This window comes from Mizuhopecten yessoensis, unplaced genomic scaffold (genome assembly GCF_002113885.1).
Source record: "Mizuhopecten yessoensis strain PY_sf001 unplaced genomic scaffold, ASM211388v2 scaffold11037, whole genome shotgun sequence".
Taxonomy (NCBI): domain Eukaryota; kingdom Metazoa; phylum Mollusca; class Bivalvia; order Pectinida; family Pectinidae; genus Mizuhopecten; species Mizuhopecten yessoensis.
The window spans coordinates 845,776-863,792 of NW_018408847.1; the positions used below are offsets into that span (position 1 = coordinate 845,776).

An 18,017-nucleotide genomic window follows, 5' to 3' on the forward strand; every position below is an offset into this window, starting at 1 on the left:
TCAATATCAGGTAACTAGAATTAAATCCAGGACTACAGGTAAATATAGTCCAGTGCTGTACCTACAGGTTAGTCAGTAACAAGTAACTAGAATTAAATCCAGGACTACAGGTAAATAGTCCAGTGCTGTAACTACAGGTAAATAGTCCAGTGCTGTACCTACAGGTGAGTCAGTAACAAGTAACTAGAATTAAATCCAGGACTACAGTTAAATAGTCCAGTGCTGTAACTACAGGTAAATAGTCCAGTGCTGTAACTACAGGTAAATAGTCCAGTGCTGTTCCTACAGGTGAGTCAGTAACAAGTAACTAGAATTAAATCCAGGACTACAGGTAAATAGCCCAGTGCTGTACCTACAGGTGAGTCAATATCAGGTAACTAGAATTAAATCCAGGACTACAGGCAAATAGTCCAGTGCTGTACCTACAGGTGAGTCAGTAACAGGTAAATAGAATTAAATCCAGGACTACAGGTAAATATAGTCCAGCGCTGTACCTACAGGTAAATAGTCCAGTGCTGTACCTACAGGGAAATAGTCCAGGGCTGTACCTACAGGTGAGGCAGTATCAGGTAACTAGAATTAAATCCAGGACTACAGGCAAATAGTCCAGTGCTGTACCTACAGGTGAGTCAATATAGGTAACTAGAATTAAATCCAGGACTACAGGCAAATAGTCCAGTGCTGTACCTACAGGTGAGTCAGAAACAGGTAACTAGAATTAAATCCAGGACTACAGGCAAATAGTCCAGTGCTGTACCTACAGGTGAGTCAATATAGGTAACTAGAATTAAATCCAGGACTACAGGCAAATAGTCCAGTGCTGTACCTACAGGTGAGTCAATATAGGTAACTAGAATTAAATCCAGGACTACAGGTATATAGTCTAGTGCTGTACCTACAGGTGAGTCAATATCAGGTAACTAGAATTAAATCCAGGACTACAGGCAAATAGTCCAGTGCTGTACCTACAGGTGAGTCAATATCAGGTAACTAGAATTAAATCCAGGACTACAGGTAAATAGTCCAGTGCTGTACCTACAGGTGAGTCAGTAACGATATAACTATATATATAAAAAGACATTATCGTTTACTATAACTCCTCGGTGAATTAGCTTACTGTTAGGTGCATCATGGGAGTTGTCCTGGTCCAATAGGAAAAGTCTTGGTGCCTAGCAACAAAAGACAAGTGATTGATCGCAAAAAATAAGGACATATTTTTTTGGGGGAAATATTCAAAAAAAAGTGTAATGTGCATTCAACATAACCCACTTGTATTATGGTTTTTATTTCCATACTTTTCAAATTCTACAAATGTGTCTGTAAATTAAAATATCCCCCAGAAATTATAATTGGGCTTAATTTTAAATATTGTGTAATCAAGATAAATGTCTTGAAAGTTCATTGTTACTGAGAACAGAGATATCACTCCTATGACAGTGTTTACAGAAAGATTCCACTGAATGCTGGAATGCATATGACTTCATCATAATGCAATACTGTTATAATCTTATGCAGACACTCAATACATTAAAACATCAAACCAATTCCAAAACTGTCACATGAATATCATTATGGACTAGTTTGATCATCAACTATAGCGACTGTGGTCTAACTAGAGTACGATTTAACTCACTGTAGTAATGTGTATTGTGCATGGGTAAAGAAATAAGAAGTTACGGTGCACATGCCTGGCAACTATAGTACAACCTACCGATTTCCTTTGGTAGGACCAGAGCAACTAGTGGTCGTCTGCTCATGCATGATTTTTTGAAAGCAAGGCAGTGATTGGTAGTTTCTTACCAGTATGTGTAAACACATCGAATGTAACAGCCCAACTATGGTAGATGGTTGATGATCAAAAACTCGCCCATACAACACATGTTTAAGACTGGAACAAGGACATTGAGATACACAAGTAAAAGGGAGACAACTGGGACAACCCATGTTGATTGAGGTGTCTGCATTGAAGTGGTGTTTCCTATATATTCAACACTGTAATTGTTTTAAGTTTTGTGATAGAAAATAACCCCTTAACTTTGTAGTTGTTAAAATCCAATACACTTTAAAAAATACTTTCCAAACGCAGGAAAAAGTCCTAAATAACAGGAACAAAACTTACCAGGCAACCACACCCCCATGCTTGGCTGGCTTCGCGAACAACTGGTCGTGCCAGAAACGGAGTGGCACCATCTTGTTCTGAACCAGCAATTGTGAACCAGGCACCTACAGGAAAAAAGGCAAACGTGTAGGATATCTAGTTAATTACTTCATCCGTATACAACACAGTGTAGTGTTTAGGTATACGGCAAACCTCCAGTCAGTTAGAACAAAAGTAAATAAATATTGTTTAACCTGTTCAAATTATGAAATTGTAGCTACCAAATGGAAGTTCGAATTATCAGAGCGAGTTCAAACAATTTGTGATTAAATCATGAAACGGGGACAGAACTCGGGATTAAATACTGTTTTCTGTCGAGCTTTGAAAGGAAATACTTTATAGGTTTGCATCGACACGTTTTACCCCCGTCAAATATTACATTTAGAATAGGCCTATAGACAAACCGCCGCATCAAGGAACCAGCCAAGTGTGAAATGTAACCACGCTTCTTAACTATGACTTGCTATGCATAAACCAATCAATTTCAAAACTTTTTTTTTTTTCAGATTTCATGCAAAGATTTAACAAGGCCAAGATAAAAATGCTCTGTTTCTGCTAACATACCACAAATATACAGGTAATAAATACTTTTTAAATAACATTTTAGTTTTTACAAAATGTTAAAAAAAGAAAGACATCTAAATTTACTATTCCTTCCTTGAAAATAATAAATTATCAACCACGCAGGGTTTGCGTGAAAATACTGTCGGGATCAGATTAGTAGAAACATGAATTTTTGATCTGAGTCTACCACAGTATGATATGTTTTAAAACAAACAACATCCAAACCAATACAGTCGGACATTACATCAGGTTCTGTCATATTTGTCTCATCATTATCGGTATAAAATACCAAAATCATTATTATGAATGGACAGATGAACACTAAAACAGATACTGGTAGACACAACTTACAATGACTTGGGGGAGGAAAGCCAGATCATGGAAGAGCTTGGTCATTCTCCAGTGTCCCAGGCAATGCATCAATACGTTGTTAGCATCACCACTCTGGTTACTATGGTATTCATACAACATATCCATTCCATCGTGTTTATTTTCTCCCTACATAACAAAAGAAACTGTAAGGAGTAGTTAATTTAAAATATTGTTGGCAAAACTTGACAGCATATTAAATTGTCAAAAGAGTGTCTCCTCAGTCTTGTTTTTCTCTATTTTGTTAAACTCTATCGTATCTCTGTAGCTGTCCTTTTCATAAAGCATCAATAAGGAAAATTGAAAGGTGTTCACCATCCTCGATATCCAGGGGTTACACTCACTTTCACTGTCTGCACCCCTGGACTATGTCATAGCAAAATTGAAGGCTCAGTGTACGCCACCTTGTTGATGAGACAAAAGACTAGATCGATCCTTTGATATACGTCAAAAGAATCTCGCGGTCACATAACGGTAAAAATTGACAGGCTTTGAAGTCGGGTATCTCTCCTTTGTAATCTTCAAAAGACAGGTATCAGCCTAGTGATTGGTCAGTTTTTTTTACCCGAGACCAATCAAACAGCTAGTTTGTGCCTTCAATTTTGCTGACATATTCCAGGGGTGTAGAGAGAGAAAATGAACATAACTCCTGGATATCGAGGATGGATGTTCTGCTAAAGCAAACTTTCAATAAGTTTCTTTTATAAATTTAGATTTTGGATATTTTTCTTTTGAAATTTGGAAGAAAATATCTTTCAGTTTTCAGGAGAATAATATTGGCTCTCCGGTAACATGAGGGAGAGAAAGAGTCCTGATGTAGGGTAAGGGTTAGCCCTAGGGTCTATGGGATTCAGTAGGTAAGGATACACTGTAAATATACCGTGAAGTAGCGATAGTCAGCGAGAATCCTGTCACAGTCCTGTTCTGATAACAGGGGGATGTTGAGGAGAAATCCATCCTCCCAGAACTTATTGACTTGATCAGTGTTGAACTGGAACTGGCTCCATTCTGATTTGTCCTACAAATTTAAACAAACAAAAAATATAAATAAACAAACAATAAATTTAAATAAACAAACAATAAATATAAATAAGGCCAGGAAAAGTTTTTTGGTTTTTATGTTCCTATTCACAGCTTAAGTCAGTAAGGAAGTGCCTCTATGTGTGTGATATATGCAGGGATGCAGTTTTTTATTTACCTACTTTCGATAGCACAGATATACTTCGAGTAACAAGAAAAATCTTATCTTCATTTCTAAATACCCTCTATGTTCAAAACTCTGACCAGCAGCTTTAATTTTGAAATGACGCTTTTATTTTATTATATATGTATATTTAAAAGTAAGAAAATAAGTTAATAATAATAATAATAATATACAACATTTATATATCGCCCTATATAATTTGTAAAATTACTCTAAAGCGCTTTACAACATATGGATAATAGTAATAGTTATAATTGTGAAAAAAAAAGAAAAAAAAAAGGCTTGCAATCACTTTTATACATTTAAGCAAGTAATGTGCACATAATTGAACAAATAAAAGGGTGGTATACATATATATAGTTACATATATATACTATTGAAAGCAAAATTAATGAAACCTAATTTTGTGAAAACTTCAGAGAAATTAATTAGGGTCTGATAGCTTGTAACCTTTGCAGCATAATTACATACGACAAATTTATTTGAATATGGGAAATAAGTAAAGATGGAACAATCCAAATATTTGAAGATTTTATTATAAATCATCCATAAGAGACATACATAAACACACAGTACAATTCCCAATTAATCTGATGGTCAACATTCAAAATTGTGAAATTTTAATTTAGTTTCTTCTTATTTTTTCAAGCATACAATAATGCTTCTTTAGAATACATGTATAAAGTAAAGTAACACATATACCCTTAACAGATAATACATTATGCTAGAATTATATTGTTTATATCTCTCCTATCAAAAATGAAGAACAATTACTGTATTAATCTGGTCTTAAACCTCTGGTACACTTATTACCTTTATGGGAGGGAACAGAGTCCCTGTAGGTTCATGTACTGTACTCCAATCAGGAACCCCCGGCTTAAAATCTTTTGGTGCTGGTGGCATGGTCTAACCTTCTTGTTATGAAACAGAAATACAGTTTATTTTTGTGAAATAAAAACAACAACAAACTTTTTCTGTTAAACAGTGATTATATTTAAGTTCCTTAATTTTAAAGGCTGTGCATTAATTTTTATTGAAAATTCTTGCTTCCACAATTTTATAATTTCCTGTTCTAGTTTTTTCAGTTATAATAAACATCTGTAAGCTAGGAAAATAAGTAATTAAATCCACTTTGAATTCCTGTAAATTTTATTTAGTTACTTATTGTAGATTTTAAAGTGTATACAATTTCAACATGATCTGAATCAAATTTCAGCACCATTAAGTCAGAAAAAAACCTTAAAGTGTCTTTAATTCACATTCACAGAGACATTTTTTTTTTTGTACATTGCGGATCCAGTCTTGGTTCCTTCCCTAGAGAATTATAGCTACATTTTTTTTATACAATCATGTGCCTAAATTCAATAATTAAAATGTATATTAATAAACTATACATATATATGTATTATTGATAAGAACTAGTAAAACATTTAACCTACTGTGGAGTCTCTGATAAAATTGATTATAAATTATGACACCTATTTATTGTATATCAGTGGCTCTATAAACTAAGATAAAACTTCTTACGTAATAAATAGGACCTGATTAGCTGATACAGGGAACATTTATAAAACAGCTCTTCATATCAATCAATGCTGTGTTACACATCAATGCGTTTTCTTTGTTCGAATAAAGCTGTCTCGCTGGGGTTTTGGACTTTTGTTTATACAATTATACAAATAAAATCTTGAATATCATAAAATTTTGGCTCTTATTGTATATATATCAACTGTCACGTGATAAAACTTCCAAACTTCAATAATTTATTCTCTCTTGGTGATAGTTCGTGAGTCTGGACGAAACGCTAGAGGTGTGACAATATTTCCCTTTGTCGGCATCTTCAAGAGCAAAGTGGCAGTTTTTAACGATACCGCGAAACTACCTGCTAGATTTTCTAGATCAAAGGAATCTTACCTGTGATCGTTCGAGGTGATAGTCTGGATCTAGGCGCACCTGGCCGTATCTTAAACCGGAAATAGATTTCTGTAGTGGCCATTCCTTTGTCCTCCCAGATAAATTTATCATCGCACTGTGCTTAACCAGATGAGAGGTTGTTGTTATAATTCAATTATCTTAACCCTGGTGAAATCATTAGAAAAGACCCTTTAGAATAGTTGGATATTGGTGCAAAGGGTTGATATCCGCAGCAGGGGTGACCGGAAGATTTATTTCGGAGGGCGGCAAACATAACAGCGAATGTAAAGCTTGGCTGGGAATCAAAATGGACGACAGGACGAAATGAGATTTTGTTTTCGAGAATGGAGATTTATTAGTTTGTTTCAGTGGAGCTGACAATGACATGAACTGCTTTAGTCAATCTTGGACAATCTAAAACGTTTTTATAAGTATTTGAACCCACGAGGTAGGTGTTTGAGTCTTCTGTATTACACTTTACCGGTAAACTCGGACCATTCCAAAGCTCTTGAATCTGCAATTTGCGTTTATATTCAAAAAGAGCTGTTGATTTTGTGTTTCTTGATCGATGCTACTTCCGACTAAGAGAGAAATACCCAAATTACCAATTTTGCGATCGTACAGTGATCCTTTTTTATATCATTATGTGAATATCTTAATCAAAATGTAATGAAAATGGGTCAATGGGCATTCACTGACATGTTCTCGTTTGTATAAAGTATGTTGTGTTGAGTCACTGCCAATGCACTCAACACGCATGTCGTATAGATCTAATACTCAAAAACTTTGTTATGCGAGCTTTTTGAGATTGAGTCTGTTTTGATGTAACTGAAACCCGGCATAGTTTTAGACGCACGGTAATTGGTGCCGGGGTGTTGGGGGTAATTAGTCTAGTACGTGCTTTGTTTAAATTGAGGTCGGGTCGCGCGCTTTTTACACGGTTGAACGACAACTGCCAATAAACAATAATAGCTTGAGCTTCAGCAGCTGGGGATTTGTTAAATACGTCTTTGTAACAGCAATGATTTAAAAATAATTAAACAACTAAACAAGGCTAACGTTCATGTGTACTGGGAAAAGAACATAGAATGCCAATGCAATATAACATTTTGAAATATATATATTGATAGTGTATGAGACGTATTGATTTTCTGGTATTCTTTCAGTAATTTATATTACCTTCATATTTTCCCAACATATTTGAGAAAGGTTTTAAGACAATTTGATACCCTGTTTAAGTGTTGGCTGAATTTATAAAAGGTATATCCCTGCACATTTTTAGTTTTTACCAAAGGAATGTTGTAAGTCTACAAGGCTATATTTTTTTTGCATGAACAACGTATTCAGTCATGTAGAAAATAGTTATTAACAATGAAATACCAATCACAGGTTAATTTGTCCTATATCTTTCAGTCTAATTTCTGGTTATAAAGGTGTAAGATGTTATCATAACAAAAGAAATCTTAACCTTGAGTTATTTCAAAATTACCCTATACAGAATGTGACAGCAGATGATAAATTGTCTGTATTTTTTAAACAATGTGCCTAGTTTAAAATCCATTTTTCAGGTCCAAGGTTTTTAAATAACTTGTAAACAAGCTCTAAATATGACACAATTGATTACATCTATTGCTTTAAGTAGGCACAAAGGAGTTTCATATCAGTTTTTGATTTGAAAATATCTTTTTGTCAAAGTTGGATATACTAAACAAGTATCCAGACACTTTGCAGGTCCAGTACCCTCTGCCGATTGGGCTTTATAAATATAGCTGAAAATACCTATAATAAATAGCTCTATTGACCTATCTGAAATAGGTCTTTTGAGCCATTTTCATGTGATTTTTTAAGGAAAACGAAACAAAGGTGCCTTTAAAAAAATATATCATCGGGTAGATAACAAAAAAAATAATTTTATATTGTTTACAGGAGATCCAGAGTGATCTTGGCTTTAACAGTGCTTCTTTGAAAATTGCATTAATTTTTTTAAGGTAGGCAGTAGGCACAAATAATAAGGGTAGGTAGGGTAACTGGAAACACCAAATATGTTTTGTTTGGCCTTAGTTATAACATTCAAGAAAGAAGTCTGATACTTTATATTTTTGTAATGGGTAATGTATTTTTTAAGGGAACATCTTCAAAACTTATCTTGTTAAATTTCTGGATATATATATACACTACAGGAAAACAATGTAGGGTAAATCATTTGAACACTGTTGTGTCTTTGTGTTGACACAGACAGCCAGTATCTTTAAGTGGAGATATAGACAGCAGTGTGGACGACCTTATCAATGATTCAATAAACAAGCTGTGCTTTAGGAACAATGGGGGGTTTAAAAGCTCCTTCAGATGGTAATGTGATTATCACGATGATCAGTATAAAACAGTCCATGCCAGGTGTAGTATATAAACGGTGGGTCACAAGTCAGGGGTGTCTGTGTACTGTCACACAACAGGTGTCAATCACTGGTGTTTGTAATAGCCGAGTCAGAGAAGTGTAGCACTAGTGACTTAGTCGAGTCATTGATGTGTATCTTATCAGAGTCAGTGAGGTGTAGCACTAGTGACGTAGTTAAGTCATTGATGTGTATCTTATCAGAGTCAGTTTGGTGTAGCACTAGTGACATAGTCGAGTCAATGATGTGTATCTCTATCATACCAGGTAACACCAGTTATATACCCAGGTATATTGGTAGTAGTCTTGGAAGGTTACCAAGGTATAGTACACAGCAATATCTAGGGGGCGGGCTCTTTACCAATGTACAGTGTTGGGTATGGGAATGGGTTAATGTTATGATCATAAGTGAAGGAGGGGTGCTGTTAACAGTGTATTTAACTACGGTCTACATATATATGTGAAGAATTAACATAGATCTATACCTTTTTAGATTCATGCAGATACATAAATTTAATATATTAGTGTAAAAGGAAAAATCCTACAAATGATGTCCATATAAGGAACAGAGCACATTAAATGCAGTCATTGTTTATCTTAAATAAAACTGTACATCTGATTTTGGTTATAAAGCACATTAAATCTAATTAAATAAAAGTTATGACAAATTTAATTCTGGTTTTACAGCGTGTAGTAAGATCTACAGAATGTAGGTAGTTCAGACAGAAGATGTAACATTAATTTCTCATGTAAATATCTAGTATTAATACCTGGTAGCTCTAGCCTACAGCCATATTGAAAATACAGGTGGAGGTGTTAATTGTACAAACTCGAAGGTGTTTTCTACAAGTATCACCAGTGGGTAAATGTATAGTGCACAGTAAAATCATTTAACAGTGAAGAGATTCACACCTAGTGGTCAGCTATCAGCCTTTGCCTCAAGCGAGCTGACACCTCTGTGAGTTGGCCACATCACATTGTTTGTGTTATATACACACAATGCTTCTGATTAATAATTGGGAACCAGTGAAGTTGACAGCTGAGTGCATTGTCCTCTTGTTTGAGTTGTCACTGGCATTATCAAAGGAAATGATGACAAAAAGAAAGTCCGTTTGATATTTTGCAGTGTTTGGTGTACATATCATTATCACCAAAACTGTATTAGCAGCACAGTAGTTTGGTTGTTATTTTTCAGAGGTGGAATCGAATCAGGTATTTTGTGGAAAAAACATTATTTTGTTTTGTAAAAGATCTGCCCATAGGTGGTTATTATATTATGGGCTCAGATTTAACACTAGTGCCCCTGGCTTAAATTTCATTCTATCAATCTGCGTCTTCTAGAGAAACCCATATAGTACATGTAGTATATTAGTGCAATTTTGTAGTTTATCTCATTAACTTCCTCGTTTATAGTGTCACATTTAACATAAATATGCCAACTAACTTATTTTTGCATATAACTATGTATTCATACTGGAATTTCAAACTTGAGAAAATTGTTTATTCCAATTTAATTTTCAAAGTAGAAACAATGACCATTTCGTAAAGCCTTTCAATAATCACGACATTAAAATTTAAATGTTCAAAATTTCAGGGAGAATTCATCTGGCCTCTTGACCACTGGCCCCGTAGACCAAGCCAGTACAAGAAAATGGATGGGGCAGAGTCTGTTCGGTCCGGTCGCAGTGACCGTTCAGAGCGGTCAAGACACAGTCATAGCAGCAGGCATCACCATCGGCACCACGTGGGCAGACACAGCAGTCGGGGCTCTGAGCGGAGCGGCATGAACAGGGACCGTGACCGAGACGACCGTTCTGTGACTATAAAGATGCCTGGTAATATGTCGGAGGGTGAGGACCGACCACCTGGAGAAGAGAGGATAGAGGTCCAAATACTCCCACAAGACGATAACTGGGGGGATAACACAACGGCCTACACAGGTAAGGGGGATAATTCAATAACTTACACAGGTAAGGGGGGGGCAGCCTACACCGGTAGGGGGATAATTCTTCAACAACTTNGTAAAGGTGGATAACAGAATTACAAACTCTGATTAGGTGAAATAATACAACAGCCTAAAGAGTTAGAACGGAATAATTAAACCAGCTTAACAGTTTAAGAGTGATGATACTACAGAGGTAAGGGGGATAATTTTATAGCCTACAGAGGTAAGGGGGATAATTCTACAACCTACAGAGGTAAGGGGATAATTCTACAGCCTACAGAGGTAAGGGGGATAATTCTATAACCTACAGAGGTAAAGGGGGATAATTCTATAACCTACAGAGGTAAGGGGGATAATTCTACAGGCTACAGAGGTAAGGGGGATAATTCTACAGGCTACAGAGGTAAAGGGGGATAATTCTAACACCTACAGAGGTAAGGGGGATAATTCTACAGCCTGTCAAGCTTTGGGGAAATAATTCAGTAGGCAGGGAAAGGGGTCTAACAAAATCACAGCAACATACACAGATTGGGTGGAAAACATAGTTTACACAAGTAAGGTTTTGTGGGTAATGGGTATGATAATTCATGATCAACAGCCTTTACTGGCAAGGGCAAAACTTTCAGAGGCGTACACAAGTCAGAGGGTGAATTAACAGCCTTAACTGAAGCGTACACAAGTCGGGGTGATTCAACAGCCTTTACTGAAGCGTACACAAGTCGGGGGGGTGATTCAACAGCCTGTTCAGTAATAAGAAGGAGAATAGCATCACAGCATAAATAAGTATAGAGATGAGAACACAAAAGTAGAGTCAAGAGAAGTTACAACATAGTATACTCTTTTTGGCAAAAAAAATAGAATGTTGTAATAATGTGTGTTTTTTGTAAACCAACTGTACATGTTTGTTATATTTTTAGGTAACACAAGTGAGACTGGGTTCTCCATGGAGGATATCCGCAAGTTTAACACCAAGGAGAGTTTCGAAAGCAGCATTGGGATAGGCTGTGCCCGATACGTTGGCACAGCACTGGCAGGTGTCCTCAGCATTGCGGGTTTCCTGTCGCCCATAGCAATGATAATCATACCCAAACTTCAGATCAACGGTTGGCAAACGCTGCCCTGTGAACCGGAATGTGAGGGACTCTTGATCAGTTGTGCGTTTAAACTGCTGATTTTGATGCTGGGAACAGTGGCCTTATTTTTCCGCCAGCCCAAGGCGACCATGCCACGGGTGTTCGTCTTTCGTGCTGTTGTTTTATTTCTTGTATTTGTCTTAACATTTGCATTCTGGTTGTTTTATGGCGTCCGGATCTTTAAGGAGCAGATGCCAGACTATTATAAGATTGTACAGTTTTCTGTGTCACTAGTAGACGCACTGCTTTTCATCCATTATATTGCTGTCATCTTGCTGGAAATTCGACAGCTGCAGCCCCAATTTGTCATCAAGGTTACAAGGTCACCGGACGGGGAGAACCGCACCTACAACATCGGCTGTTTGAGCATCCAGAGGGCTGCAGCCTGGGTACTGGAACAGTACTATCGTGATTTCCCTGTCTACAACCCGTATTTGGAGTTGGTTGCCAAGCGACCTTCCAAGATGTCGGGACTCAAGTTCTATGAGGTTGATGGAAATTCGTCGAATACTCAGGGAAAATCGAGAGCTATCTTTGCTGCAGCGGCTCGCCGACGAGATGCCAGCCACAATGACCGCTTCTATGAGGATGTGGAGTATGACCGTCGAGTGCGCAAGCGTCGCGCTCGTCTCATTGTGGCTGCAGAGGAGGCTTTTACTCACATCAAACGCATGCAAGATGACCAAGGTAATTAACATAAGGAATAGGACTACTGTGAATTATAGGTGAATGGAGTATATTTACTCTATAAACAAGGTAATTAACATTAGGAATAGGACTACGGGAAATTATAGGTGAATGGAGTATATTTACTCGATAAACAAGGTAATTAAGATAAGGAATAGGACTACGGTAAGGTATAGGTGAATGGAGTATATTTACTCTATAAACAATGTAATTAACATTAGGAATAGGACTACGGTAAATTATAGGTAAATGGAGTATATTTACTATATAAACAAGGTAATTAACATAAGGAATAGGACTACGGTAAAGTATAGGTGAATGGAGTATATTTCCTCGATAAACAAGGTAATTAACATAAGGAATAGGACTACGGTAAATTATAGGTGAATGGAGTATATTTACTCTATAAACAATGTAATTAACATTAGGAATAGGACTACGGTAAATTATAGGTAAATGGAGTATATTTACTCTATAAACGAGGTAATTAACATTAGGACTAGGACTACGGTAAATTATAGGTAAATGGAGTATATTTACTCTATAAACAAGGTAATTAACATTAGAAATAGGACTACGGTAAATTATAGGTAAATGGAGTATATTTACTCTATAAACGAGGTAATTAACCTTAGGAATAGGACTACGGTAAATTATAGGTAAATGGAGTATATTTACTATATAAACAAGGTAATTAACATAAGGAATAGGACTACGGTAAGGTATAGGTGCATGGAGTATATTTACTCTATAAACAAGGTAATTAACATAAGGAATAGGTCTACGGTAAATTATAGGTGAATGGAGTATATTTACTCTATAAACAAGGTACTTAACATTAGGAATAGGACTACGGTAAATTATAGGTAAATGGAGTATATTTACTATATAAACGAGGTAATTAACATAAGGAATAGGACTACGGTAAATTATAAGTGAATGGAGTATATTTACTCTATAAACAAGGTACTTAACATTAGGAATAGGACTACGGTAAATTATAGGTAAATGGAGTATATTTACTATATAAACGAGGTAATTAACATAAGGAATAGGACTACGGTAAATTATAAGTGAATGGAGTATATTTACTCTATAAACAAGGTAATTAACATAAGGAATAGGTCTACGGTAAATTATAGGTGAATGGAGTATATTTACTCTATAAACAATGTAATTAACATTAGGAATAGGACTACGGTAAATTATAGGTGAATGGAGTATATTTACTATATAAACGAGGTAATTAACATAAGGAATAGGACTACGGTAAAGTATAGGTGAATGGAGTATATTTCCTCGATAAACAAGGTAATTAACATAAGGAATAGGACTACGGTAAAGTATAGGTGAATGGAGTATATTTACTATATAAACAAGGTAATTAACATAAGGAATAGGACTACGGTAAATTATAGGTGAATGGAGTATATTTACTATATAAACAAGGTAATTAACATAAGGAATAGGACTACGGTAAGGTATAGGTGAATGGAGTATATTTACTCTATAAACAAGGTAATTAACATAAGGAATAGGACTACGGTAAGAAATAGGTGAATGGAGTATATTTACTCTATATACAAGGTAATTAACATAAGGAATAGGACTACGGTAAATTATAGGTGAGTTGAGTACATTAACTCCATAAACAAGGTAGGACTACAGTGGGAATATGTCCACATTTGATCTGTGTTACCGTGTTACAGTGTATGTTTAAGTTAAGTTCACTTTGACACTGCAATGGCCAAGTGGTTAAGGCATCTGACATTTTGTTACCACTAGCCATCCACCACTGGGTCGCGAGTCGAGGCCTACGTGGGGCAGTCACCAGGTGCTGGCTGTTGGTCGGTGTTTTTTCTACGGAAACTACGGCTTTCCTCCACCACCAAAACCTGGCACGTCCTTAAATGACCATAGCTGTTAATAGGACGTAAAACACACACAAACCAAAGACACCATGTCCATATCAAATTGAACCCTGAAAAACTAAATTCAGGGACCCCTAAATATTGGATTCTATGAAAAATCTTGCAAATTATCCCCTTAGGAGATTAATGTTAATATAAACATGTATTACAGTAAAGTAAGATGAATGTCGTTGGCCTGTACTTTAAATTATAGGCTTTGTCTGTTTGCACTTTTTTCCGTGCATGTTATTGTATTCAAGACAGTCCTTGATGAACACATCCCTAGATGACCTTAGCTGTAAAAAGCATGCTAAACCCAATCTAACACCCATGAGGCATTTCTATCTGGGCCAACAAAAGTGATAAGTTCAATTGATTTTTTCATAATTGTTGTTTATAATAAAGTATATATATTAAACGTGTTGTAAAACTTCTATAAGGAAAATATGAATGAAATTGCATTCTAGAACAATTGAAGAGGAAAATCTCAAAAATAAAATTTAAATTAGGAATCTCCCTGGTTCAAAGTGGATGTGATAAAATTTCATTGTGAGTTGGACTGACAAATAGAAAGGTCGGTGATACCCTGTTAACTCTATCTAGAACACTGAGCCTGTACTCTTTCTCTTTGTTTGACCTGACTACCCCCACACACCAGCCCCTGCTTCAACACAAAATTCCTAATAACAAACAGACTTTACTAATTTTCCCATTAGGGGTTCTGAGGGTGAGGGTTCCGCCTACAAAATTAGCATGGGGAGATCAAAGCCTAGAGGTTATAACAGCGAATAAAACTTTATCTACCTAGCGGTATCACTTATATATGATACTATGGTATAGCTGAGGTGTTTATGTACTAAGTGAGTATGCTACTCATCACCCAAACTTTGTTTTCTATTTAAACAAAGATCAGCTGATTGTCCAACACGTAGACAAATGATTTGGATATAAATTTAACATTTGTGTAGTCTCTCGCCATTATTGACTCCTTACATCCGTGTTAGATCTGTGTGAAGTTTCATCCCTAGCCAGTATTTCTATTATGGAATATGACATGTTTTTAAAGTACATGAGACCCCTGTTCATGTATTACATCGGTGTGATATGGGGACGTTGCATTTGTATTGAATCATAAAAGTCTTAATTTCTGACTATTTGAAAAATGGATCCTGGCCAGAAATTGGGAAAATCTGTTAACATAATTATAATGCAAAGAAAATTTTAAAATACATTCTGACTGTCGGACGCAGAGCTGCCATTGTCACGATTTTCATTAAAAGCATAAAAACAACAATTTATTAGAATCTGACTATGCATGTATTTGTTAAGAGACTTTGGATTATAAAAACAACTTTTCAAGCTAGTGATTCATTTAATTGGGAAAATATGTAAAAATAATAATAAAAAAAGGTTGTTTCCAATGATGATCATATAACTTTTTTTACTATCTTTATTCAAATTTGCGTACCTCTGAATAATTAATTGAAAAAAATTACATGCATATATATATAAAATTTCCAGTGAAGTTTTTTGTATTGTTAATAGCTATATATAGAGAGTCAATCAGCTAACTTAAATAACTGTTAGCTGAGGAAAATTACTTTTTCAGTTAGGGTTTGGTCTTCCATGAATTCAGTGACTTGCTTATGAAGCTGTGCACCACACCATCAGATCAGTTGGAAAGTTCCTATTAATCTTAAGTTAATTCTATTTAGTTTTAAACATGTTAACTTATCGGGCATTACAATGTTCAATACACAAGAAGACCATGGCTCGGCTGTTTCCTAATCTCTGTTTTAATATTACCTGTGTGGGACCCCTGAAATTATCATATAACCAAAACATTCCAGGTAAGATGTTGCTACAGAGTTGAGTGTTGGCCTCAGTGGGGGGCCCCAGAGGGGGAACAGCGTCTGGGGTCACATCTGGCATTCGCCCAGTGGAGGCACATCAGAAATAATTGTACACCAGCCTGATCTAATCAGAAACTTGCCTGCATGTTTTAAAAATGGTAGTATTTTTGTAGCAGTTTGGTAGACAATATAACATGTGTTCTGATCGACGTTTGGGTCTTTACATTAATACCTTTGCCTGATGGAGCTGTGCTGAACAGAGACGTATTTATACAGTATGTAAGCTGTGATGGTACTGTGCTCCTTCAGCTTGGAGCAATGCAATGGAAGCGCTAGTACTATTACCAAAGAAAAAGATACTAATATGTTCAGTACAGTTAATTACCACCTAATTGAATTTATAAGAACAAGAAAATATATCTAAGCACTGCTGACATTACAATTGTGTCTCCAGTCTCCACTAATATAATCCTATGGATAATCCATATATGTCCATATACTACCATGGGAGAGGAGGTATATAGGCTTTAAGCCTGCTGTCCAGTCATTTTGACCTTGTATCATTCATTTGTCAGTAAAAATTAATCATGTTGCCTCACTATAGCTGCTTAGGTAGTATTTTATGGAAAACTAAAAAGATACAAATTTATTCCATCATAAATCCAATACATGTGTATAAGACCCAGTTTATCGATTGTAGCCTATCAAACGTGGCCTGCTTATTGTGACTCCACTGAGGGTTGTAATTAGTAATAACTGATAGCTGTATATGTCACACTGGTTGATTACTGAACTAAAACTTAATATTTGTGGTGTATACTGTTAAATCGTTAATTTTCATGGGACTTTAAATTTCATTCATTTTGTGGATAACAAAAATTCACGAAATTAAATTCCCACGAAAACATAAATTTGGTATGATATAGATGGGGGGAAATCAGAAATCAGCAAAATATAATGTCTTTGAAACAGTGTAGTATATATATGAAAACCACTAAATGTTAACCCCACAAAAATAAATGATTCTACAGTATATAACATATTTATACAGAGAGAGTATCATGTTTTACATTACTTCGGAGCTGTAAATGTAATAGTTTGACTAATACTGCATATTCTAAACCAATGCTGTTGTTTCCAGGTGCTCCAGTACCGATGGATCCTAAAGAGGCTGCTCACGCTGTATTTCCGTCCATGGCCCGGGCGTTACAGAAATACCTGCGAATCACTCGACAGCAGCCTCGCTACACGATGGATGCAGTGCTGGACCACTTGGCAGTGTGTGTGGGCCACGACATCAGTCCCCGGGCGTTTATTGAGCGGTACCTGACACAGGGCTCGGTCATTATGGACGATCACAACTATCGCCCCATACAGAAGTGGGTTCTGGTTTGTGACCAGCTGCTCACAAGAGAAATGGAACACAACACGGTATTTCAGCTGCGACAGAACGATGTGTCGCTGCTCGTCATAGTGAAACGTATTCCACATTTTAATCTCACGGAAGAAGTCATTGATCCCAAAAATAATAAGTTTGTATTGAGACTCAATTCAGAGACCTCTGTGTAATATAACAAAGCTTGGCGTTAGAACTGAACTACCGTGCCCCTGTGTTATACAGAACAGCTTAGCTATAATCTTGGTTTGGTTCCCGGAAATGTTCAATTACTGATAACTCCATAAGGATATTTCCATTTTGGGAACTAGGATCTGTGATCTTTCGTTGGGAGACCATGATATTGGAAACCTGTATTTTGGGAATCCAAATATCAGAAATCTCTGGTACAGGAATCGCCATATTGGAAAGATCATTTTGGAAGCAAAGCATAAGAAAAATTTATATCTGGGTTGTAGTTTTATCCAAGGTTAGGAATCTCAAATCTGCCCA

At 36.1% G+C, this 18,017-nt stretch overlaps 2 protein-coding genes across 5 annotated transcripts in view; one reads left to right on the top strand and one right to left on the bottom strand.

Moving 5' to 3' along the window:
- The window catches only part of LOC110464824, a 32,435-nt gene extending 26,140 nt beyond the window's left edge, over positions 1-6,295 (bottom strand). For 2 of the 4 annotated variants that reach the window (XR_002464543.1, XR_002464542.1), the window contains exons 1-6: positions 6,210-6,295; positions 5,109-5,206; positions 3,972-4,109; positions 3,074-3,220; positions 2,120-2,223; positions 1,118-1,169 (exon numbers count right to left, since the gene is read on the bottom strand). Coding sequence is in view for 2 of the 4 variants with exons in the window: in XM_021520268.1 (XP_021375943.1) it covers positions 1,118-1,169; positions 2,120-2,223; positions 3,074-3,220; positions 3,972-4,109; positions 5,109-5,198 (531 nt within the window). In the remaining 2 variants the exon portion in view is untranslated. Of the gene's footprint in view, positions 1-1,117; positions 1,170-2,119; positions 2,224-3,073; positions 3,221-3,971; positions 4,110-5,108; positions 5,210-6,209 lie in introns of all 4 variants that reach the window. The other 2 variants (XM_021520268.1, XM_021520269.1) reach the window with 2 other exon arrangements.
- Positions 6,296-6,472: 177 nt separating this feature from the next.
- LOC110464822 (vang-like protein 2) lies at positions 6,473-17,948 on the top strand. Its single transcript, XM_021520267.1, has 4 exons — positions 6,473-6,657; positions 10,196-10,541; positions 11,464-12,366; positions 17,271-17,948. The coding sequence occupies exons 2-4, from the start codon at positions 10,253-10,255 to the stop codon at positions 17,696-17,698; spliced, it is 1,620 nt and encodes a 539-aa protein (XP_021375942.1). The 5' UTR covers positions 6,473-6,657; positions 10,196-10,252; the 3' UTR covers positions 17,699-17,948.
- The last annotated feature ends 69 nt before the right edge of the window (positions 17,949-18,017 follow it).

Bases quoted from the DNA above. Each gene is read 5' to 3' on its own strand.
- LOC110464822 (XM_021520267.1), top strand. From the start codon at position 10,253: ATGGATGGGGCAGAGTCTGTTCGGTCCGGTCGCAGTGACCGTTCAGAG. The intron at 10,542-11,463 runs GTAAGGGGGATA...TTATATTTTTAG, and splicing joins TAACACAACGGCCTACACAG to GTAACACAAGTGAGACTGGG. The intron at 12,367-17,270 runs GTAATTAACATA...TGTTGTTTCCAG, and splicing joins ACGCATGCAAGATGACCAAG to GTGCTCCAGTACCGATGGAT.